Source organism: Mixophyes fleayi, chromosome 12 (genome assembly GCF_038048845.1).
Source record: "Mixophyes fleayi isolate aMixFle1 chromosome 12, aMixFle1.hap1, whole genome shotgun sequence".
Taxonomy (NCBI): domain Eukaryota; kingdom Metazoa; phylum Chordata; class Amphibia; order Anura; family Limnodynastidae; genus Mixophyes; species Mixophyes fleayi.
The window spans coordinates 27,766,304-27,791,005 of NC_134413.1; the positions used below are offsets into that span (position 1 = coordinate 27,766,304).

The 24,702-nt window shown below is 39.4% G+C and overlaps 1 protein-coding gene across 1 annotated transcript in view; it reads right to left on the bottom strand.

The window, feature by feature from the left end:
- Positions 1-24,702, bottom strand: part of COX16 (cytochrome c oxidase assembly factor COX16) — a 63,559-nt gene that overhangs the window by 13,705 nt on the left and 25,152 nt on the right. The window contains exon 3 of the mRNA XM_075192947.1: positions 23,305-23,376. Coding sequence (XP_075049048.1) covers positions 23,305-23,376 — 72 coding nt within the window. The remainder of the gene's footprint in view (positions 1-23,304; positions 23,377-24,702) is intronic.

The window sequence follows — 24,702 nt, forward strand, 5'->3', positions numbered from 1 at the left end:
TTTCATTTTCTCACCAAATCTTGGGAAAATTTGCAAATCTCTTGGATGAGCAGGGTAGCTGCCTTGAAATTGATGTTGCTTCCAAAAATTCTATATTTGTTTCGATCCATTCCCTATCTTGTTCCCATGACCCTACTCAAATTCTATGCTATTGAATTTAGCTTAATTTGGCGTACTAACCGCCCCAGGCTCTCTAGAGAACGAATGTTCAGATCTAAATTAAGAGGTGTCTAGCCACTCCTAATTTAGAATCTTACCAACATGCCGCCTTGCTAGACAAACTACGAGATTGGCAGGCCCCTCTTACCCACTCAAACCTTGGGTGACCATTGAACACCACAGTTCAACTCCATTACCGTTGGCAGACCTTTTGAGGTTAGATGAACCTAACAGGCCGAGTTCATCAACTACCCTCCGCAGTGTAAGAGACTCCCTTATTGTCTGGGATAAGATGATGCTTCTGTCACCAGACTATCACCTCCCCTCAAGCTAGTCTCTCCACTACTGCCTTGTCACAATTAATCCCAGACCTTCGGCTTGACTTTTGGCATAGGCAAGGGGCTAAGCGAATACAGATTATTTTGGACAGAGGTTTGCTTCCTCCCTTTCCCCATCTGCAAGCCAAGTAAGACATCCCAGCCTGAATTTTTTTTTTTTTTACAAGTATCTTCAGATTAGACACTAGATACAATCCCACCCATCACATCCTCAGTCATTGAGGCCACCTCCCCCCTGTATTGAATTGTTGCTCTCCTCCTCTACCTCTACCATTCCACCTCTACGTAGGTGGAATTTCAACATGGTACCAGCTCCTCCTTTTACCTGTTGACATTCGTGACCTACTGGTTCAGGCTACCTGGGAGACTGATTTGGGAATTATTGTCTCAGCGGAGGATTGGGAGAAAATGTTTCAAAATATTTATAAACTGTTTAAGTATCAACTATTTGGAGATGATTATTAAGATTGTAACAGGTTGCATATCACGCCAGATAAGCTACACAGAATCTGGCCCTCTGAATCTAAATATTGCTGGAGGGAATGTGGCGAGATTGGTATGCTCATACATACTTACTGAACGTGCCCCAAACTCCAACCACTGTGGGCAACGGTCTTTCATCTAATACCACAGTTCACCAAATCCACTAACTTCCCTTCACTTGCTGTGGCACCTCCACAGTTATATCCCCCCTACCTCCAACGACACAACCAATATGTCACCAAACATTGACTCATTTCCACTAAGGCTGCAATACCCTAGAATTGGAAATTTCCACTACTCTCTCTAAAATTACAACACAATGCAGTTATGAGATAGAACCCATCGGCTTTAGATACTCAATAGCTTTATTCTCCCCACTGATCAAGTGGTTCCCATGGTATGAATATTACACTGAACACTGCCCTTCACAGGAACCTTAGAACCTTTCAGTATTGTTGGACTTAAATTGACCCATTTGATAAGCGGTTTGCCTCTAGATAGGTCTCCCTCCTGCCCTCCCCTTCTGTGCCTCTCCCCACTTATCTTTAGTTTATGTATATTGTTTTTGTTTATATGTAAACAATGTTGATTGTGTAATGCATTTACATCACAGATTGAAGCTAGTAATCATTGCTATGCTTGTCTTGTAGATCTTCATAAACTCAATAATAATTCTTTCAAGTAAAAAAAACAAAAAACTCCATTGTCTTAATAATTGCATAGGTCTCTTCCTCTCTGATCTATTGATACCCCACAAAATTATGGTCTGGTGACTGTAAATTATGTGCATAATAAATACAAAACCACTTGAGGTACTGACATTAAAAATCCACACAAACAAATAAAAATAAAATTACAAATATTCAGTGTCCCAATAATAATAATAAAAATAAAATAGACATCTATATTCCACACCAACAATCATCTCGAACACACAGCAACTGTTTTGCTGAAATAGTATAACAGCACCTTTGAAAAACAAATACAAATGTCCTACTTTGTCTTGTGCCTTGGGTGACAAACTGTACATTCCTTACAATCTGTTTTACATGTCCTCAGCCCAGGAACAAATCATCTTTGCTGATAGAAAGAGATATGATGGCTTAGACAAATGGTGCCTCCAATGAGCATGCCTGTGTGCTAGGAATACTAGAGTGAGATGCAGAAACAGGTAAACAGATCATATATCCCTTGTGAGGAATAGAACCCGTGATGAAGATATGACTCCAGATTAAGACTACTAACTAAAGCTATACACAAATAGCATTCTACGCCTAATGCCTTTGTTTGACATCTGAATTGTTTAATATGCAGACAGCCGTTTCTGCATGCCCTTTCTCCAGTCCATTAGGTAGGCAGAGCAGATTTCAGTGATTTAAGCTCTTCTAGCTCCATAATTGTCTTGGATAATACCTGAAAAGGTACACCGAATTATATACAATGCAATCCATCTTTAGCTTAAAGAAGAAATTACAAAGGGAACAATTTTCTTCTCTGCAGAATGGAAAATTCTGCTGTCCTTAAAGTACCTGGGACTTTTACCTGCCAGTCTAGAAGAGATCAATTGGTATTCACTAATATTCCTTTAATGGTGTAATTCACTGAATACCAACCTAAATCAATACCAAGACTTGAACTCATTTGTAAGTTTCATCATAATATTGTAGTTTTCAGCATTTCTGCAAAACTCACGTTTTCAGATTGTCTGTGTACCTTGCAGGCATCATCTGGGACCAATTCTGCAGTCACCCCCGTCCTGTTCCCCTTTCCTTCTAGTATACTCCAAGCAGTAATGTCAGGGTCAGCACCATCTGTCTGTGTGCATGCACCTTATTATGTACCCCATTTCTTAGCAGTGCTAGGAAAATGCTAACTGTAAATAAAGAATATATGGACTCTGATGCTATTAGAGTGTTGGAGGAAACCAGAGCACCCAGAGGAAACATATACAAACACAAGGAGACTATACAAACTAATCCCTGGTTGGTCTCGAACCCATGGCCAAGTGCTGTCATGCAGCAATGCTAACCATTGTGCCACCAGTTTTCTCAGCAAGAATTGTAAGGGGTGGGGGAAGAAAAGAATGTGAGGTTTACAATAATTAATTTTGGGCTTTTCACTCAATACCCATAGGACATCAACTATGCACAAAATTCTGCCCACAGTGTGTCTATAAAGATTTAGGCAGCTGTCTCAGGCAGCACTTTTTTGAAGGAACAAGTTACAGGGAACACCCAGCTACAAAAGTGGCAACATTTACACCACTCAACTCCTCCTGTGGCGTCACACTGAAGGGAGAACATTCTTCCCTGGTCACAGGGGAGGGATTAACCTCAGGAAACGTATTGTAGCGTCTGTTCACCGTAACTGCTCCTGTGCGACAAGGAAGGAGCGTCCTCTCCTCACTTTATTCTCTCACAATGGCAGCGATTTAGCACTATGAAAGCTAGTGATTTTCCCCGCTAAAAAAGCTTGTGTTCAAAAGCATCCATGTGTTACCATCTAAATAGTTAACAAGTTTATTTTCTACATTAAGTTTAAGTTCACACGTCTGAATGAGTGTAAAATGCAAGCGGTCAACAGTAAGTCAGTAATATTTAACCTGTAAAATGTTCCCTTTGGTTTATTATAACCCAGTGAACATCTGAGGCTGCTCGCGCATATATACCAGAGTTTCAGACATTAAATTATGTAAATTTCTACATACAGAGGTGTGCTGGGGTGGAGTGCTTTGGGCCAGCGCCCAGCTGGCCATGTAACACTTTATACGGCCACTGATATAACATTGGTCCTACGGGGCTCCCACAGAGTTCCACTGTGCCGAACATAAGTGGTCAGGACATATAACAAAATGACAAAATAACAGTACAAAAGTGACAAAGTTATATAAATACAAACAACAAATTTACATAATTACAATATGAAAAATTATGTAAAAGGAAAACACCAGGAGAGAGAGCCCCGCTAGTAGAGGCTTACATTCTAGATTAGTAGCTTCCTATTACCACAAAGACTCCCATTCCATGCCTTGGGAAGACATTCGGGGCTCTAGTATCTGAACTCCAACCTCTCTCCCAGCACAGAAGAACACAACATGTAATGGTTATGGGAGGAAGTCCATCACAATGCAACCCAAGAACCTCAGAGCAGCCAAGTGTCTACGGGAAGGTGAAAATGAGCAATAGCTCTTTGCAGCATTGTTATAAAGGGTAATAGTGGAGTTAGGTCTGATAAAGTGGCTAGAAATGGGAGATTTATTTTATTGCAAAGCTAATAGTAGCAAAATAGTTGAACTAAGAAAATAAAGATCTACACATAGTGGCTGACAATGGAAGGTCTTTGCAAAATGTGTAGACATGTAGGGTCTGTGCATTGGTAAAGTAGCTGGCAATGGGGGAGGAGACTTGTGAGGTGTGTTCGTGCATTTAAAGGCCTGTGAAATAGCTGGCAATGGTGCATCCTACTTTCTCCAGCAAATCGGCTTTTATGCCATTCGATAAATCAGCCCCTGTATTTCTATACTGTAGTGAAAAGGGAGGAATTATTTGTATAAGGATTAACAAATAATATAAAACTGTGGTGAATAAGGCATAATCATAAGTGACTGCATTGTAATTACTGTATAGCAAATTAATCCATTTTGTAAGCAAAGTTGTAAAATGTGATGCCAGATGTACTGGCCTGTGTTACAAGATAACATTGTCACCTAAAGGGGAAACTGAGCAGCTTAAAAAGGTCCCCTGGAGTGAGCTATGTGCTGGTATAGAATTGGGTTCTGGCAGCTGAACAAACTTTACGGAGCAATTCCAAGCAGGAGTCTCACACAGAGACATGAGCTGTGTGACTACGGCTTGCAATATTGTATATAAACAAATATAACTCCATTTCCAAAATACAGCTTACAATCAATATAATTAGTGATAAAACACATTCATAAATAGGATGAGGAAGGGCAACCCATATGTCAAATAAAGCTGTCCGTCAGTCAGGGAATGAGAGTAGATGAGCATCAGTTCAACTAATGGACGGGCAGCATGGTGGCTTAGTGGTTAGCACTTCTGCCTTACAGCGCTGGGGTCATGAGTTCGATTCCAAATCATGGCCCTATCCGTGTGGAGTTTGCATGTTCTCCCCGTGTTTGCGTGGGTTTCCTCCATGTGCTCCGGTTTCCTCCCACACTCCAAAAACATACTGGTAGGTCAATTGGCTGCTAACAAATTGACCCTAGTCTCTCTCTCTGTCTGTGTGTGTGTGTGTATATGTTAGGGACTGTAAGCTCCAATGGGTCAGGGACTGATGTGAGCGAGTTCTCTGTACAGCGCTGTGGAATTAGTAGCGCTATATAAATTGATGATGATGATGACGATGACCTATTGCTGGTTGGTATGTATAAATTTGTATTGGATTTATTAATAATAAAATTGGGTCTGTGTGACACTCCCCAGAAAAGATATGTTGCATGTTAGCATTTGGTATTAAACAGGTAAGATGTAAATTGTGGTTGTAAAATGTGTCACAATCCTCCCCTGGAGACCACTTCCCAGTAGGAGGGGGAACGGTGGACAAAGTGTTTTTAAAAAGAGGAGATCACTTAGGCTTACCCAATACAATGTTTTCAGCTGAGCATTTGGTCAATCAAATAATAAACGTCTGTTCGGCCCGAGATTGCAGTAGTGTGCATGCTGCAGCAATGAACGAGGATCGTTCCAAAGCACAGACCATCGTTTGATTTGATTGTTCAGCAGAACTATAAATCTCGTTCAGCTATGGAACGACATCCTTCCAATGCTGAAGTGTGTCACAATCAGGATCTCCACAGAGTTCACAAAGTCATGATCTTTTCAGCCGACGGTTATGACAGTTGAAGAGCGCAGATCTGAGGGTAAATCTTTTAAAACATGTATAGTATGAACGCATGAATCGACATGCTGAACCGGACTTTTTTTTTCCCCTCAGTCGCTGTAGATAGCACAGTGGTCAGAAATGTATAGTGTACCCAGGTTTACAAGATATTGCAAGTCGTTTGGGAAATTAATCAACATTAATAAGCTGTCCATCCTCCAAGCCAATTTCACTTGGAGCAGATTATACAACTCGTATGTAAGTTTATACTCTGAACTATCTCTTTTTATGTTACCTGTTTGTCGTATATTTTGTCACCTTTTATTTATTGTTTTTATTTTCTGTAAGCATTGTACTTTTTGGATATTAAATCTAGCATTTAATAAGTGCTGTCCTTATTACGCTAAACAAAATCACTGTCTGTTTAGAAGAGGTTGACTGCTTGGCTGTGTTAACCCTTTTAGAATCTAATGTGGGAAGTTTTAACTACTTTCACTATTAGAGCACAGAGTGCTCTAATACCCATTTCAGCACACACAGAGTGTGCTCAAATGGGTAATTAAGTCATGGGCATTCTACGGGCCTTATATGTAGATAGTGGCAGAACCTAAGTGTGAAAGTGGGTGCCTGTGTTGGGGAATGGACCAGTTAGATATGTAACCTTAGAGAGAGGTGAGAGTGAGACTGATTTGCTGGAATCCTGTGTGTCCCCTTACAGTAAGCCTCCAAGTCACGAATTCGCCAAGTGCGGTTTGTGACAGGTAACTGTACTCAGGAGAGGTTTCCTGAGGCGATATATTGTTTGACTGTTTGATTACTTGATAAGCTCTTAGATCAGGAAGCAGGCAGAGCTGGCTATCCCTTACATATACCTAAAACCACATTTTAAGGATGGGCCACTACTCATGGGCCAGTGCTGTGTGATTGGCCCCCCAGGCAAAAATTTGCCAGCCAGTCCTTGACTACATATGTTATCTTTAGGTCTGGTAGCCCCTTTTAGAGAGAAAACAATTGAGAAGAAACAAATGCATGAATAAACTTAACAATTATGTGCAACATACTTCAGACATTGTTTATTACTTACATAAAGGTTGAGATGGAATTTCAGAGAAGCATTCATATCTAAAGTGTTGATTTAATCTTTTGCTGTAAACCATTTAACAAATTCAAGGCTTTGATCTACTTTCTAGAAGTGTTAAACTCCTATTGTTCTTTTGTCCTACAAATAAACTATAATTACAGTCTGGAATTGTCAGCTGCTGGAAATTGTAGGTCAAAAACAGCTGGAGAGAGACTCCGCTTGCTTTGGTTTGTATACACAAAAATTCATAAAAAGCAATATTAATATAATTTGATTTAATATGCTTATTAAATGTGAATGTTTTAAAATAAGATCATAAAAACATTAATAGGGTCACTAAACCTAAAGCAGAAGTCTATCCAATAATTAAAAGGTTTACTTTACCCCGTTTCCGTGTACATATATATTTATATTACACACACTTATATGAAAGTGGGAGCAAACCAGAATTTGATGTTGTATACTGTATTGTGATGCTGTATACTGTATTGTGATGCTGTATACTGTATTGTGATGTTGTATACTGTATTGTTTACTGTATTGTGAAAGCAAACTCTTATCCATCACAAGAGAACTCTGGAAAGAAAGTTAGAAAGGATGTAAGGATTGGATTTTCAAAAGATAATCTGGAATAAATCAATAAATATTGGTGGCAGGATGGAAGAAGCATAGGATTCCAAGAAAGCCTTGAACGTTCCACGAAGAGAGTGATTATGTGTTATTACAGCTACATCAGTAACTACTCACAGTTGTCCTTGCTAAGCTGTATGATTTACAGCAACACATTAAAGCCATGGTCACTGAAAAGCAGATTTGTCCTTGGATTATTTTAATTTGTTGTATAATTATCACAAACTATCAGTTTTAGCCATTTCTGATCAGACCATTGTCCTTATTTGCATTGTTTTCATTTGTATTGTGTCATCCTCTGCCACTTAGTTTGTAGGCTGTGTAATGATCTAGCGAACCTTTCTACTTTTTGCCATTAACATTTCCTATGTTTGTTTTCACCTTTACAAGTGCTGGCTAAGAATATATATATTAGGAGATATGCGCACCCTGGGAAAAAGGAGTTGCAGCTAGCAAAATTCTCTTTACGGTGCTACTCTTTCCTTTCAGCGTTCCAGCGCTAGGATGACTAATCTGGAAATTATTGACTGACAAAGGAGAACGTGAACATCGAAAGCAGCGTTGCATTCATTTTTCAAGGGAAATAAATACTACTTCTATTGTGTAATCAACATGCAGCAAACGGCATACACCCCAACTGTACAGATATAGGCAGGACAGTTTCTATTTGAAGAAGCTGGTAGGTATGTCCCATCACTATGCTGAGCGGGTGTCACGCGCGGACTTGACTCTGTTGCAAACTGCAGTTCAAAGCTATTTTAGGCGAGAGGGGCCTAGCGCTACGTGACCATGCCCCTTTTTGCATGTACGGAGCAAAATCTGTCCTTATTACTTCCAGGACAGGTCTTGTAGTTTCACAACACCTGGAGAGCCACTGGTTTGCCAAACTTGCTCCAGGACAATGTTGGGAGGTAAGAGATGGTAAATTAACTAAAAATAAAGAAATAAAAAAAAGGGAACAGACAAATACTGGCAATATTTGATCTTCAATAAGTGTGTACTGGCAATATTTGATCTTAAATAAGTGTGTGTGTGTGTGTGTGTGTGTGTGCGCGCATTTGTTGGTCACTTAGATAGCATGTATTTAAGCACTGCCATATCTACGATTGTGCACCTGGCAACTTATGGATAAGAACAGCCTTCCTTTGTCTTTTTTTTGCCTGTAAGGGACACTTTGGAGCACATACAATAAGAAGTGGGCATTGTATACAAAAAAAAACCGAAAAAACAAACAAACTTCCATTTAACAATGATTTCAGGACACCATTGTTTTTGTAGTTGCAACATAACAAGCAGTCGTTTATTATAAAAATATATAGCAGATTAGTCTTCCAACATAAAAACCCTACAGTTCTGCTTCAGATTATGTCATAAATACACAAATTGTGACGTCTTACCTCAGCACACTGCTCTGACATTTTGGCCACTGGAAGAAATATTTCACAGGACAATGTGGTTTAACTTAATGGGCCTACATTTTTGGACCAGCTCTGAGCTGCAGAGAGAAGGTTGTGCCCAACACTCAGCAGAGAAGCACATTTCTGGGTGCCCTTCTACGGGCACGGGTGCCTTACTGAGCCTCTTGTGCCAAGAATCGTAAATTAAGTCCTATAGATTCCATTTATCTCTGCTCAGTAAACACTATTATACTTAATTTGACAAGCTCAATTATGCAAATAAATGCAAATCTGTGCAAAATAAAGCAGACACACGTTTATACCTCTTAAGTACAACCTAAACCTTACTCAATTTAAACCCTATAAGTAGAGTCATGGCCATGGCACATGGGCAATTAAAAAAAAAAAATACAGTTCATCGAGAAAATCATGGCATTCTGAAGTTATAAAATGCTCCCAATGAATGGGAAATTATTTCCATGTCACATGGGAGCTATATCCCAACATGTTCCTTCTACTCTCTTTGTAAAGCATACTGGAACCATGTAATTAAACTCAACGGGCCTGAGACATTAAGGAGAGCAAAGCATAAAAAAGGTGTAACTTTGGGCAAAACCATGTTGCATTGGAGGGGGAGGTAAATTTAAAATGTGGGAACAGATTTATAATTGAGATAGGGCATGTCCTATCATCATCATCATCATCATCATCATTTATTTATATAGCGCCAACATATTCCGTAGCGCTTTACAATTGGGGACAAACGTAATAAACTAATAAACAAACTGGGTAAAACAGACAAAGAGGTGAGAAGGCCCTGCTCGCAAGCTTACAATCTATGTCCTAGATCAACTTTAAATTTCTGTGTAAAAATAAAGCTAGCGAGTATTTGTCTGTTAGATGGAAAAACAGCCAGTATTTAACTTATGTGCAAAATAATAAACTAATTTGCACCCCTTGCATTGAAACATGGTTTGTCCCAGAGAACATTTATTACTCCTTTTTTTTTGCCTTACTTTACTTAATGGCTCAGGCCTAACATCTATATTTCCAGAACTGTTGGAGGCACTACCCTAAGGGTAGCAGAGACTAGGTTCTCATCACGCTTCTGAGCCCCAACATCCCTTTCCCCCCTCTCCATAAAGAGAGTAGGCACAGGAGATGGAGAGGAAGTATTACTGCAGTGAGCGGTTGATGACGGAGCTTTGTTAAACAGTGTAAAAGTTCCGCCTCTGGTGGCAGCTGGGGCTGGAACGCTCCTGTCTATTACCTACCTCTTTTTTTTTTTTTTTTAACAAATAATTATTGATTAATAATTTACAATTAACATATTATTTTGAACGTTAAATGTAGGTAAATGTAAATGTTACTTTGCGTTTTCATTTAACAAATTCCAGTTTTACTTTAAAAAGAAACTCTTCAGAAAACCTAAAATCTCAATTTGCTTCTTACACTTTGACAGTATCACTAATCCTTAGCTGTTAGGCTTTCAAGAAATGAGGTTTCATCTTCCTCTGTGATCCATGCTTCCAGTAAAACAAGCAGATTTCAAGTAAAGTGCGTCTCTGATCCGAATAGTTTTCTTCAGCCCTTCCTAATATGTAACTAAATTTGGTTTCTTAGTAGCAGCCGGCTCTTGACAGTGGAATAAACCGAGGTACCTTATCAATTATTTCTTCCTCATAGCTCAGAGATCCAGTGCAAAGTGAATAGTGATAGCCCCTGATTGCCCAATTACTGTAACAAACACACTTTTGTAAAAAACAAATGAAAACTTTGAACATACATAGTGCCTACAGAACATCTATGAAATATAAAAGGCTTATGTGGCTTATATGGCTTATATACAAGACTATGCTCAATAAATACATACATAAATGGATGTTGTACTATAAAATAGGACACATCTCACAACACACTTTTGACCATTATTAAGGGTGTCGATAGCCTGAACTAACTGTTTACATGATTCCATTCTCTTATTCTACAAATAATGAAACTTAACAGAGATCTGAAAGGTAGAGATCAGATGTTGGTCAGCAGTCATAATAGGTCCACAATTGCCCTGCAGAATCACAGCGTGTACGGCCAAATTACAACGGATCATGTCCAGATTAGCTGCACAACTTCCATTCCTAATCCTATGTTGATGCGGATTGGCATAAGATTTGGGCCCACACGTACAGCAATCTGCAATTGATTGGTCTAAAATAGCGGTGGGGAACGTCTGGCCTCTGACCGCATAAGGCCCACAACATCAATTGTTCTGGCCAACTGCCACCCCCCACCCGGCTCTTCCGTCCAAATTTTCTAAAAAAAAAAAAAAAATTGAACAAGGAAAAAAAAACAACAAACCTATGTGTCAGCCTGGACTGGCGCACTGCTCCCCGTGCACAGAATGTCGGACGTGAGGACGTCACGTCCATCAGTTGGGTGCAGTGCGGATCGCCCAGGGACCAGCCACATGAAGAAGACAGAAGAGAAGAAAGAAGGCAATAGAAAGGTAAGTGAAGGGGAGAAAAAGCAGGATGAAGGGTGCAGTGTGATAGAGGGGAGACAGAGAAAGGAAAGAGAAAGCAGGATGAAGGGTGCAGTGTGATAGAGGGGAGACAGAGAAAGGGGAGAGAAAGCAGGATGAAGGGTGCAGTGTGATAGAGGGGAGACAGAGAAAGGAAAGAGAAAGCAGGATGAAGGGTGCAGTGTGATAGAGGGGAGACAGAGAAAGGAAAGAGAAAGCAGGATGAAGGGTGCAGTGTGATAGAGGGGAGACAGAGAAAGGGGAGAGAAAGCAGGATGAAGGGTGCAGTGTGATAGCGGGGAGACAGAGAAAGGAAAGAGAAAGCAGGATGAAGGGTGCAGTGTGATAGAGGGGAGACAGAGAAAGGAAAGAGAAAGCAGGATGAAGGAAACAGTATGATAGAGGGGAGACAGAGAAAGGAGAGAAAAAGCAGGATGAAGTTGATTATTTTTTAAGTGGATAATTTTGTATGGCCCCCGAATGATGTTGTAAATATCCAAATGGCCCTTGGAAGAAAAAAAAATAAAAAATTCCCCACCCTTGGTCTAAAACAACCCAAAAGGATCTTTGGAATTATTATCGTAGATCATAGATAAAAGGAATCCCTGCATGTAATGTAAGCTTAACTGGCACAGTGATGTGAAATCTCAGAAGCCCCTATAAGTAGAGCTAGTTAGTGATACAGTTATATATGTTGCTATTGCCGGATAATCCCTCATGATACTTTCTTCTTTTTGTTTATTATGCTTTTTTCCCCCCCAGCTTATTATTAGGTTTTAAATATTATTGTGCTCTTGGATCAAAATGTCATTTTCTGTTTACGATTTAGGGGACTTCTTTCAATAAAGCCTGTGAGTGCATCTATTTATCAAGACCAGAGGAAGTTTGCATCACCAATGACAGAACAATTTGGTGAGGGAGATATAGGAAGAGAGTGATCTCCTATTTCCTATGAATAAGGCAGAAACAAAAAGTATTTGACATGCTATTATCATACCTCCCAACTGTCCCGATTTGAGGGGACTGTCTCATTGCTGCCACATTTGTCCCGCAAGAAGTTGGGAGGTATGTCCCCACTCACCATGGTAACCGGGTGGCTTCGCTGCATGTAGCAATCCAAATGTGATTTTAGGGGACTGAGGTTGGGGGACGGCCTTGTGCATTAGAAATGCTTTAAACATGCACCCAACATGACATAGCTACTTCCACCTTTAGCGTAGATATGGAAGTTTCTCACTTCAGATATTTTCAAATGTTGGGAGGTATTTTGGAACCAGGAACTAACACTGGATCTCCTGGCTGCTTCGGACAGTAAAGATCAGGCTTGCGGATGCAACAGTCATATTGTGCTGCTATTTATAAAAGGCAGTGGCATAGATATACATGCTGAAGTAATAGGATTCATATTTATTAATGCAACAATGGAATAGAAATTCCTTTTATACTGGGGGGATGGAGGGGTGACTGTAGAGAATGGAGGTGGGAGCAAATGTTGGGTAGAGAATCATTTAAAATTGAGGGTGGGTGAGAGAAGGAAGGAGGGGCCCCTGTCTGTTACATTTGTACAGGGCCCCGCAATTTCCAGTGGCAGCCCTGATGTCACATACTATCCCTGAAGGACTGTGAGAATCATTGCATGTGTTGATGCTCAGAAGTGCTGTACACAACAGCCAGTATAGTATGTGAGATGTGCTGGAGTGCTTGCACATAATGGGTTTCTGCAAAGTTAGTTAAAATTATACAGTAAAATACAAACACAAGGTTTAACAAAACCAAAACAGATTGAGAGCAGATGTCATGAAGATAAAAATAAATAAATCAGAATTTCACAAAAGTTGTTTAAAATTGCAGATTTCAAAAACTATAAAGGGATCAAATGATGGGTAGTAGTTACTCCTGCAGTTCCATTTAAATTGCTTCTAATTTATAGCCTGTGTATATGGGTAAAACAATTGATCTTAATACAATAACTCTAGCAGTATAGTTTATCCCACAACATTCTACACTTAAATATTGGTAGTACGGTGGTTAGCATTGCTGTCTCACAGCACCAGGTTAATGTGTTCGATTTCGACCAGGGCCCTACTCTGTTGAGTTGTAGGTTTTCCCATGTTTGCGTGGGTTTTACTCTGGGTGCTCCGGTTTCCTCCCAGAGTACAAAAACATACTGGTAGGTTAACTGGATTGACAAAATGGACCGTAGTCTGTGTGTGGGGGATAGGGAGTTTAGACTGTAAGCTCCAACGGGGCAGGGACTAATGTGAGTGACTACATAGCCTCTGTACAGCACTGCGGAATAAGATTGGCTCTAAATAAATAAAAGATAATACATGTAAAGAATAATTGTGCGCGACTGATCTTTTAGTAAATGGCATAATGTGTCTATAAAAGCCACAAGTAAACATCAAGGGCTAGATTTACTAAGCTGCGGGTTTGAAAATGTGGGGATGTTGCCTATAGCAACCAATCAGATTCTAGCTGTCATTTTGTAGAAAGTACTAAATAAATGAAAGCTAGTATCTGATTGGTTGCTATAGGCAACATCCCCCCTTTTTCAAACCCGCAGCTTAGTAAATCTAGCCCCAAGTATTGTTTTAAATGAAATGTTTATGGACAATTCAATTTTTACAGATAAGCCCCACACATATCTCAATCAGTTAGGATCATGGGGTCATCCAGGAAGATGCCCGCAGCTCTGTGGAGGGGAGAAGAAAATATTACCCTTGTCAGTGATGGTACTGTTCCCTTCTCCAGATATTCTGGAGAGGATTGAGTGATTATACCACTTAATGCACTGTATCGATACAGTGGTGTTCTCAAACTTCTCCGGAATATCAGGAGAGTTCCGCTGTGAAAGCCAGTGTGGTTCTGCCAGGAAAGGTTTCACCTGTAAAATAAAGTGTGGTGGGCATCTTCTTCCATGTGTATTATTCCACCTCTGTTTAATCTCGGTATACTATTTGCTTTATTTCTCAGTTGTATATCTGCAGAACATGTGGGTGATCAGTAAGGGATAATAATTTAAAATAAATGTTGATGTCCCTTCCCTTCAACTATAGTAAGTGCCCAGTTTCCCCTTTCTATTACCAACAAGTGGCCAACCGCCTTATAAAGTCAATTCTCCAACTTCCTGCTTCCTAAAACCACTCCACTACCAGTATTATCAAGTTTCACGACTCTTATGATATGTTAAAGCACCCATGTACACAATGTGCACCTGTGACTCCATAAACCTGGGGGCAGCCAATGGGGTGGGCTAAACCAACATTCATGAGAATGTATCCTATCTAAACACTGGGGCCTCAATGCAATCACTAGTACATAGTAACACAATAAACTGCACTGCTCATAAATAATGGATTAGCTCAAAAAAATTGTTGTCCCCAAGGCATGTAGACAATGAGTGCACTGAACTATATAATATGTATTTTTTCAGAACATAAAAACAAAAAAATCATACCTAGCTTGCATCTGGGTTACAACAAAAAAAATCCACATATTCATTTTTGTACAATCCACATTATTGCTACATTAGACAATAAACACAATGCACTAACTGCAGATGTTTCCCCAACACCATTCTGGTTGGCCTGATGAATACACTCTGCTTCATGCACTGAGGTCAGCAGTGAGACAATGATATATTGCAGTCATACTCGCCTTGTAAAGCCAAACACTCCCTACTTGTTTTAATTATATAGAGGAGGCCCAGTGACGTAGCCAAGGCTTTAAAAAGACAATAGTGGATTAGCAATGTCCATTCTACTGAATTTTATAATGAGATTGCTATTTAAAAACAGCAGTCTTGAAATTGTAAACGCTAAAGTCCTGTATTTGTATTCCACGCTCCTGCACAATGCTAAGAGAGTATGAAGCACTTCTTGTCAGCCTACTAGATATTAGGAGCTTCATATTTCTCAGTAAAGCAGCAGATTATATTTGTATAGAAGGTTCTCAGCAAGAATTCTTAGGCCACATACCCACTGGGCATTTACACATGTTCAGCTTGCGTTTCCTATGCGTTTTTACTAAAAAGATCACGTAAGTTTTATAAAAGCATTTAAATGTGTCAAGCACATGCAAATGCAACAAACAGTGTTATGAAAAACGCTAAAGAAACGCCAGGGGGTATGGCAACACCACAACCAATGACTTCTACCGTCAGACCTGTTGACATGCAGAAAAACTCATGTAAAGCAGCATTTAAAAAAAATGCTAAAGGGAAAGAGCCCTAAGTAACTCCAACTGGTGTATTCTGCCCCCACATTGTGATGGAAAAGTACAAACCAAGCAAAAGTTCCTTCAACGGCTTACGCCATCGTGCAACTCAGACATCGAAATGAACAGGAAGAGAACACTTTAATTTCTGACAGCTCTGGCTTTTATTTTTTAAATCACTGTGAAATTATGGAATATATTGAAGGAGGATTATGACATTTCAAGTTTTACTTCGCTATCTCTTTACAAACAAACAAAAAGACATAAGACTTATTTCTACGAAAGCATTAGAAAAGTAAACCCCAAAAAAACCTATTTGTGGAGACAGATCATAAAAACAAAACAAAACATAGGGCTGGGACCAAAGCCAGGATGACATCCGATTTGTTCTGCAGACTTATTTCCTTCCTCCGAATCCAAATAATCAGCAGCGCTTAGCTTAGTGCTATTCAATTTAGACACAGTAGTGAGTGGCGTGGAAGAGGGAAAAATCTCCACGTACTCTAGATATTAAACAAACCCAGCCACAACTAGATATTTTACCCAGTCATAACTAACATATACATTGCTCATGGATTTCTATTTTGCTTATGTCCCACTATCTAAAGCAGACCCTATCTTCTACGGCCTTGTCCTATATCATTATCAATTCAATATGCTCAGGGCTTCAGGATTATTAGAGAATGGGTACACAACACTGACGCACATGAGATAATAATAGAGTATACTTTACTCCTGATGTTGGGAGACAGGATTGCCTCACTGTTATAAGAGAGAGTTGTGTTTATACATGTATGGTACAAATAGTCATATATGTCATTACTGTTTTTCAAGAAGTGTAAATAGTTAAAATCTCTCTGATAAAGCATTTACTTTGTCTGTTTTACACAGTTTGTTTATTAGTTTACTATGTTTGTCCCCAATTGTAAAGCATATGTTGGCGCTATATAAATAAATGATGATGATGTGCTCACTACTGTGAATTATATGTATTTTAGAAGTCATTGAGGGGTTCTGTGACATCACCAGTTACTTCTAATATCCATAATCATTTACAGTATGGCCTTTTTTTTCCTTGTGATACACCAATTTCCCTCATGAACAATTAAGTGAGGATATCAGAGTATGAATGTTGACATCAGATCTGTTTATAGAGACATTATTTACAGGAGCTATATATGTATTAATATCACTTGTGTATTACAAGGATAAGAGGCATTCCGTAACTGAATAGGCACAAGGCTTGGAGTGTTTTCATACAAAAAGTAGTACAAACGACTAATAGTGACATTTAAAGTAAGTAAACACACCACAAGTGCTAGTCATGTGTTATAAAATATATTAAATTACATATAGTGAACCAAATTAGGTTCACGAAGACAGGTTGACTCTGGAAAGCATGTGAGAGGTTTGCAATACCACATCTAATCATCTCCTGCTCTGATCCTTACTCAGGAAATACTGCTAAATAGCTTCATAGAAGTTCTGTATGCATGTCCTAAAGATAGAAGAATCCAAAAGAAACTGTATAAAACATCACAGGTCAAAATCAGAATATCAGACTGCTGGTTATTAAGCAAAGGTGTTCAGACCACTTGGTATTGAGGAACCCGGTAAAAAAGAGGATGTCACAAATTCCTTCATCTGAAATATATGAGATACTTTGCACAATTGGGAAAACAAAATAGTTCCAATGACTTCACTATAGGTGCATCATGAGATTCATGTCTGTTGCACAAACTCTTACCCTTTCTATACTAAATCTAACCTGCTATTCGGTAGTTTAAGAAGAGGGGCGCAGTTGCACCTCTTATTCATAAAAGCGTAATGCTTGTGGAACAGTAAATGATCAGCGGTACCTCGCGCTGAACTGAATCTTCCCCATAGTGTCAGATGCACAGGCCTGGCAGTAAATGCTGACTGGATGCACAGTTCTTACAATGAAAATTCTAGATTGTTTGTTGAAATGTTCTTATGTGACATGCAATCCATGACATGGTGTAAAGCAATAGAACACCATCAAAGTAATCCACTTTTTTCCAAACAGCGGATTTCTGAGCAGTGCCGTTTACGTGACAGCCCTGTGAGCCAATTACTTTACTCGCTCGTTGTCAATAGAGCTGCAAATGCTGAATGTGCAAGAATGAAACAGACTGGTGATGGATATTCTTATACAGCACAAACCCATGCCATTCATCAGTGCCGTCAAAGAGCAGATTGGGCTATGTGGTTGGCCGAAAGGGACGTAAAAAAAAAAATGATTGGCGGAAACAGGCAAATAAATCCTTAAGTCACAAGTGAAGTCCTCATTTTGTCATTTTATAAGGTTATCCTAATAGCAGTAGTATATGAACATCACTTATGGGCAGCACGGTGGCCTAGTGGTTAGCACTTCTGCCTCACAGCACTAGGGTCATGAGTTCAATTCCCGATCATGGCCTTATCTGTGTGGAGTTTTTATGTTCTCCCTGTGTTTGCGTGGGTTTCCTCCGGGTGCTCCCGTTTCCTCCCACACTCCAAAAAACATACTAGTAGGTTAATTGGCTGCTATCAAAATTGACCCTAGTCTGTCTGTGTATGTGTATTCAGACTGTGTGTGTGTGTGTAAATTTAGACTGTAAGCTCCAATGGGGCAGGGACTGATGTGAGCGAGTTCCTTGTACAGCGCTGCGGAATTAGGGGCGCTATATAAATAAATGGTGATGATGATGATCTCTTGTGTCAAGATGACTTTTACTGTATCTTTATTAAACTTACAAATGTTATTTCCATGGCATGAACCGAAAAATAGAAGGAAAAAAAAAAAAGGACAATAGAGTTGCCTCAGAAAATTAAGCCGCTTTGGATATCGAGGAACACTAGCTGGCAGGGCCCAGCCGGGACCAGCATTCTGCCGACGAGCAGCGAAGGTGTGTAACAAACTGCATGTGGCAGGCTGGAATTGCAGGCCAAAGGCTTTGTGAAGCTGCTCTAGTTGAATAAGATCTAGTATGAGCTTCTAGCAACAGTTCTGGCAGCGCACAGCAGCAAGTGATGCGGTGAGACAGTCATCGTGACAAGAGGTTATTTTTTTTTGTGTGATTATTTTTAGTGGGAGGGGGGGGGGGGTAATGGCTGCACAAAGGGAAAAGGAAGAGTAAAACAAGTGCACTGATGAACAAATGCAACTCACTAGGCTAACTAGAGTGTGAGGAAAGGGGTTATAAATCATTGCAGTGCCAAAAAGCATAATCATTTTGACAAATATCATCTGGTTTGGGGAGTTGGGCTCTGTGGTGGTGACAGATGATCCCATCTGCCAGACTGCTCTCCATCTCCAGCGAGTATAGATGGGAACGCAGCAGAACAGAAGCAGCCATCAGTGTGCATGCTGAGGAAGAAACATGAGTGCGTAGGAGAGAAATGGCAACTGACATAACAATAAAGTCATATGCAAACATGCAAGTGTGTCATTTATATACACACTTCACTTATCTATACATAGATCTCTAAACAAATACAGAGACATGTAATATATATTGTACATGTACAAAAAAAAAAAGTTGCAGATGTCATTTTTAGAAAAATAAATAGATAAATATGAGAAAGATATGATACTAGATATATGATATAATCATGTGAAAATACAATCATCCAGCCCTCACCAAATCCTAAAATGTTCTAATCTCATCCGACATATAACTCATAACAGATTTTATTTTGTCATTATGTATTCAATACAAAAAAAAAAAAAGCCAATAGGAAGAAGCCATCTGTGAAAACGTAAGTACATCCTTACTGATGCCATATGACCAACAGGGTCATTTGAGACAGGTGCTGCTAATCTAGGTCACTTCATTATGTGATCATCACAGAGTTCTAACATCTCTCAATAACAGCAGAACCTTTGGTGGTTCAGAGTGGAGCATTCAGTCCTGTGGTAACACCATGCCAAGGAGACGAGACTGATCATCTGCAATGATCTCAGAGAAGGAATTGTTACAGCTGGAGAACATTAAAGACAGTGCCGAATCTTACAAGGAATGCGTTGCCCATAAATCAGACTGTATAACGCTAAACACAAACAACATAAAATACAGCAAAGCTACATCCATGAGTCTACTGGCTTTTGTCAACATGGCAAACGTTAAAGATCATGACAACCACAAGAAAGACTGAACAAGTATGGCTTTCAAGGCAATTTAGAGGAAGCCCTTTCACTCAAAAGCCGCCCATTGCAGTACGGCTTAGGTTTACAAAGTTGCATCGGAATGAAACGCAAGACCTGCGGAACAATGCCCGGTGTGCAGATGGGACCACAGATGAGTGCTCTGGTCTGAATGTACAACAGCATGTTTGGTGAAAGCCAAACAGTGTATCACTACAAAAACCTCATACCAACTGCCAGACAGGGTGGTGGAGGGGTGATGGTTTGGGGTAGTTTTACAGCCACAGAACCTGGATACCTCGCACTCATTGAGTCTACCATGAAATCTTCTCTGCACCTGTAGGTTTCTAGAAAGAAATATGAGGCTGGCAAAATATCAAAACGGAGTCTCAAATTGACAATAAATTGCAAGTCAACTGTGATTGTGACGTCGAATTGAGGAAGTGACGCTCTGTTGTTGCTCTACTTACGTATGATTTACCTGTGATCAACACATTGTAGGTAGACACGTGACCATAGTCTGAGTGTATAGTACAGCACTTTGGAGTAGTTGATGGCTGCCCCCAAAATCAGGTTGACCACCACCGGACTAAACTATGCAGCATGCTTTTGTCCTGGACCATTGTGTGCCATAAAACATTTACAATATAAATCAATAGTCCTCAGTCCAAACTATGTTAATGCTGCATTCACCATGCTGATGAATACAACTTAGGTAATTTAGCTTAGGCAATTTAGGCTTTGCTTAAAAATAGGAGTGTGCCCTTTCCCAGCATTAAGAGTTTTATTGGCAAGAAAATCTTCATAAAACATAGATTTCCAGGATAAGTTCATAATTTTTTTTAAAAAGGCTTTAAAATGTGCTTTTTGTTTTTAGGACACTTTCCAGGATGCGACAGTGTACATTACGTATTAAGCACCTGTGAATTTAGGTAAAGGTCATTAGCATTATGCCAATTGATGACTCAGTGGTTATCACTTCTGGCTCACAGCGCTGGGCTCATGAGTTCAATTCCCGACCATGGCCTTATCTGTGTGGAGTTTGTATGTTCTCCCCATGTTTGCGTGGGTTTCCCGCAGGTGCTCTGGTTTCCTCCCACACTCCAAAAACATACTGGTAGGTTAATTGGCTGCTATTAAACTGACCCTAGTCTCTGTCTGTATATGTTAGGGAAATTAGACTGTAAGCTCCAATGGGGAAGGGACTGACGTGAGCGAGTTCTCTGTACAACGCTGCGGAATTAGTGGCGCTATATAAATAGCTGCTGATGATTCTTTGGTGAATCATATTTCCCACTCACAACTGTCCTGACAGAAAGATGACGGCTGCTGTGAGATAGAGGCCTATTAAGCAGAACATGTTCTTCAGTGTGGTCCCGCCTCATTAAATACAGCCTGCAGAATAACCCACTCAGAAATCACATTACGATATAGGGTGCAAAAAAATAAATAAAAAAAATTCACAAGACATTTCACTCAATTTGAAAATAGTTATCGGAAACAAAACCCTACAGCTTGAATGTAATGAAGATATATTCTGTGCAGTCAATATATTTGCTGGTGATTATAAACCTATAACATACATTACTCATAACTCCAAAACGCCCCAATTTATGCAGAACAGTCCCATAAATCAGGATTTTTGCACCGATACCAGGACAGATTGGAGATGTGCCCCACTAACGGGTTCCGCACGCACCTGGTGCTGCTGCCAAGCAGCATTGTAAGGGCTCCTTAAGAGTGGGGAAGGGGGTTGAGAGCGGCTCAGTGCTTCCGATGATAGCTGAACCAATATTCCATGCAAGATATTACAAATACGTCCATGGTGTCATGGACAGAACAGCTTCTGCTGGTCTAGTCCTTATTAGATCCAGAATGCATTGTTCGATCTATTAGTGATACAACTTGGGGAGATCAATTGGGTTTTTTGTGGCTCTTAAATGTTCCCCATTATTTTATGACTAAAAAAGACAAACTAATGAATTAAATGAAAAAATAGTTGTTGGGGGGTTTTTTTTTGTTTTTTTTTTTAAAAGGTAGATTCATTAGTATTATTTATTTAGAGAAAACAAGAAAATATACTTCATTGTAATTTCATAAATCTATTGGAATTGTGAAAAAGTGTATTTTGTATGTTCCTACCAAATGCTTGCAAAATTAAAAAAAAAAAAACTAACTTTTTTTATAGGCTACCAAAAACAACCCCTGTGTCCCTAAAGAATAAAAAAAAAAAAAGCACTGACTAAAGTTTGTTTTGGTTTGACTAACAAATAATGTATTCCTGGCAATGGAATCAAAAAGATTCTTGTTGTGAAGGTATGAAGCACCTCTGATCTTGCAGGGATTTAGAGAAAGAAATAAAAACGTTTAACGCATACAAACTAAAAGAATACAAATGCAGCAGAGGTCAACACAAACTGTCCACAAAATATACCTGGCGTCAAGCTCCTTCAAATAGTCCCCTCAATACACATGGGCTGTACTAATGTATGGCCAACGAAACGTGTCTCTGTATCATTTATAGCTTTGTGAATTAGATCTAGGAAACACAGTTGGAAGGAAATCTTGCCAAGAGCGTAACCCTGACACACACTTGCACTGGCGACTGTCCCACTTTAATCAGTGGAATAGAATAATCTTGGGCCACGACCTAGATAGGTAGCAAATGTCTATCATGGCCAGGGGGAGTGAACTGCTGGGGAAATTAAAAATGTAGAACTTCATGTATACATGTATAAGCTGAGGGACACACAAGCTGAAGGAAGGTTCAATGGCCATGATGAGCTTATGAACAGTATCGTAATGGGAGCAATATTATTTTACTGCATTAACCCTTCAGCTGATGGAAGTAACAACAGTAACACCACTGCAGGCTGATCAGGGTTTGCACCTTTAAATCATGTGGATTTGTGTCTTCTATATGGTCTCTTGTACCTTTTGTTGAACGGTATTGCTTAATGTTTTTGTTGTATTTTTTTCCTGTACTAATCGGCCAAGTATTTATAGCCTCGGGCAGATGTGTTAATTTTCGCTGTGTTTGGATAAGACACAAAAATGGTTTCTGAAGACAACGGTATCCAAAGCAGAAGGACAACAGAGTTCTTGTGTAAAGTGTGCAAACCAAACATGTGTAAAAAAAAGCATAAAGAGGAAGCAAAAACAGTAAAGCAATATATATATATATAAAAGTTGCAGAGTGACATGTAAAAAAAAAAAAGAAATAATCTAGTAATTCGAAGGTGGGAATCCCCTTTAAATGGTTAATGAATAGAGTATGGGTGGTCTGTGTGTTTAGATCACAGAGCATATGCTGTGGGAAAGAAGAAGTTACAGAGAGGAAGATCCCTATAGATAGAAAGTGGTAAATGGAATATTGTGGGTTTTGTCTAAGTTTAGGGTGACACACCCGCCCTGTGGTCTGAGGGGGCTGAAAGAGAAAAAAGTCAGACATTTCTCCCAGCGACAAATAGTCCATTGCTAGTATAACATACCTCATATTCAGATTCCAGTGTAACCTCCTCTTTATTTTTATCTTTCAGCAATTTTGCTAGCGATGGGTCTATCTGGAATTCAAAGAGAAATTCAATTTATATTCGGAAAGCTGCATATTACGTCAATGGTTAAAATACCACCAAAACGTGCTCACTTTAAAATGAAAAAAAGACAATCTCCAGGAGTCTTGCGGCATAGTTATAACCAAAGTACAATTTAAAATGAAACCATATGAGGGACATCTGTGAAAACTGGTATTGCACATAGCAACCAATCTAAAAACTTTCCTGGAAAAAAACGACAGGTAGAATCTTATTGGTTGCTATAAATACCACAATTTCTGCACGGTTACCTGTGAAAACGTTTTCCCACAATTCATAGCTGCACTGCTTTTACAACACACCTTAGGTTGTAAAACAAAACATTACATAAGGCGATATATGGATGCCTAGTGCAATATTGGCATGTGAATAAGATGTTGATGCATGACACATACAAATTATTTCTACCTGCTTCTAATCTATGAAGCAGTGATTCTCAGCGATTAAAAAGCAGTGGTTTGACCAGAGATTCCATTAAAAAATGATTTCTTCTGCTAGATTACCATGTGCTTTCAGGCTCCACTCCTGTGTGTGGGTTAGTGGTTGAGGAGAGAGGTGCATTTTGGGAGAACAGTATATTATCCTATCACAAGCCAAATAACTCACTATTCTGCTCTTCTATGTTGCCATTTTACTATTAAAAATAGTTTTGTTATTTCATTTCAGTACTGAAGCGTCTGTTGTTTTTTTATATCAGTTTAGCATGGAGGGAGTTAGGAGAGTGTAAGGAAAGAGGCAGTAAGCAGGGTTGGAGAGAGCAAAGAGAGGTTATTAGGTCTTGACGCTGCCTTTTGGAAAATGTGCCTCTGGCTGCAATATATGGTTTAGTGTGTGCTTGTTACAGGAGTTATTGGCAGCTACACGGATGGCTGGCCAGTAGAACTGCGATGTCACAAAAAAAGAAAGAAAGCTATGGAACCAAATCTGCAGTTCAGTAACTGCAGATGGAAAACAGAAAATAGAGACTTGCAAAAAAAAAAAAAGGTTTAGAAATCAAAGGGTAGATGTCCAAATAATGCAAAATGCGTCAGTTACTGGAGATGGGTCACATCAGACACATTTGAGGAAGAGCTACAAAAGGGTGTTTTGTGGAAATACCGCAAACTATACAGACCACTTGCAAAGTGAGTATAATATGTTGCAAGAAGTAATGAAAAAGAATTTAAAAAAAAAAAAAAAAATCTGGTATTACTCGTGTTTGTTTATATTATAGTCAAAATCCTGAAATCTTTAAGCAATTATTTGCACACAGCTGCACATTCCACCCTGCTCATAAATGGCCTTTATAATGCCCAT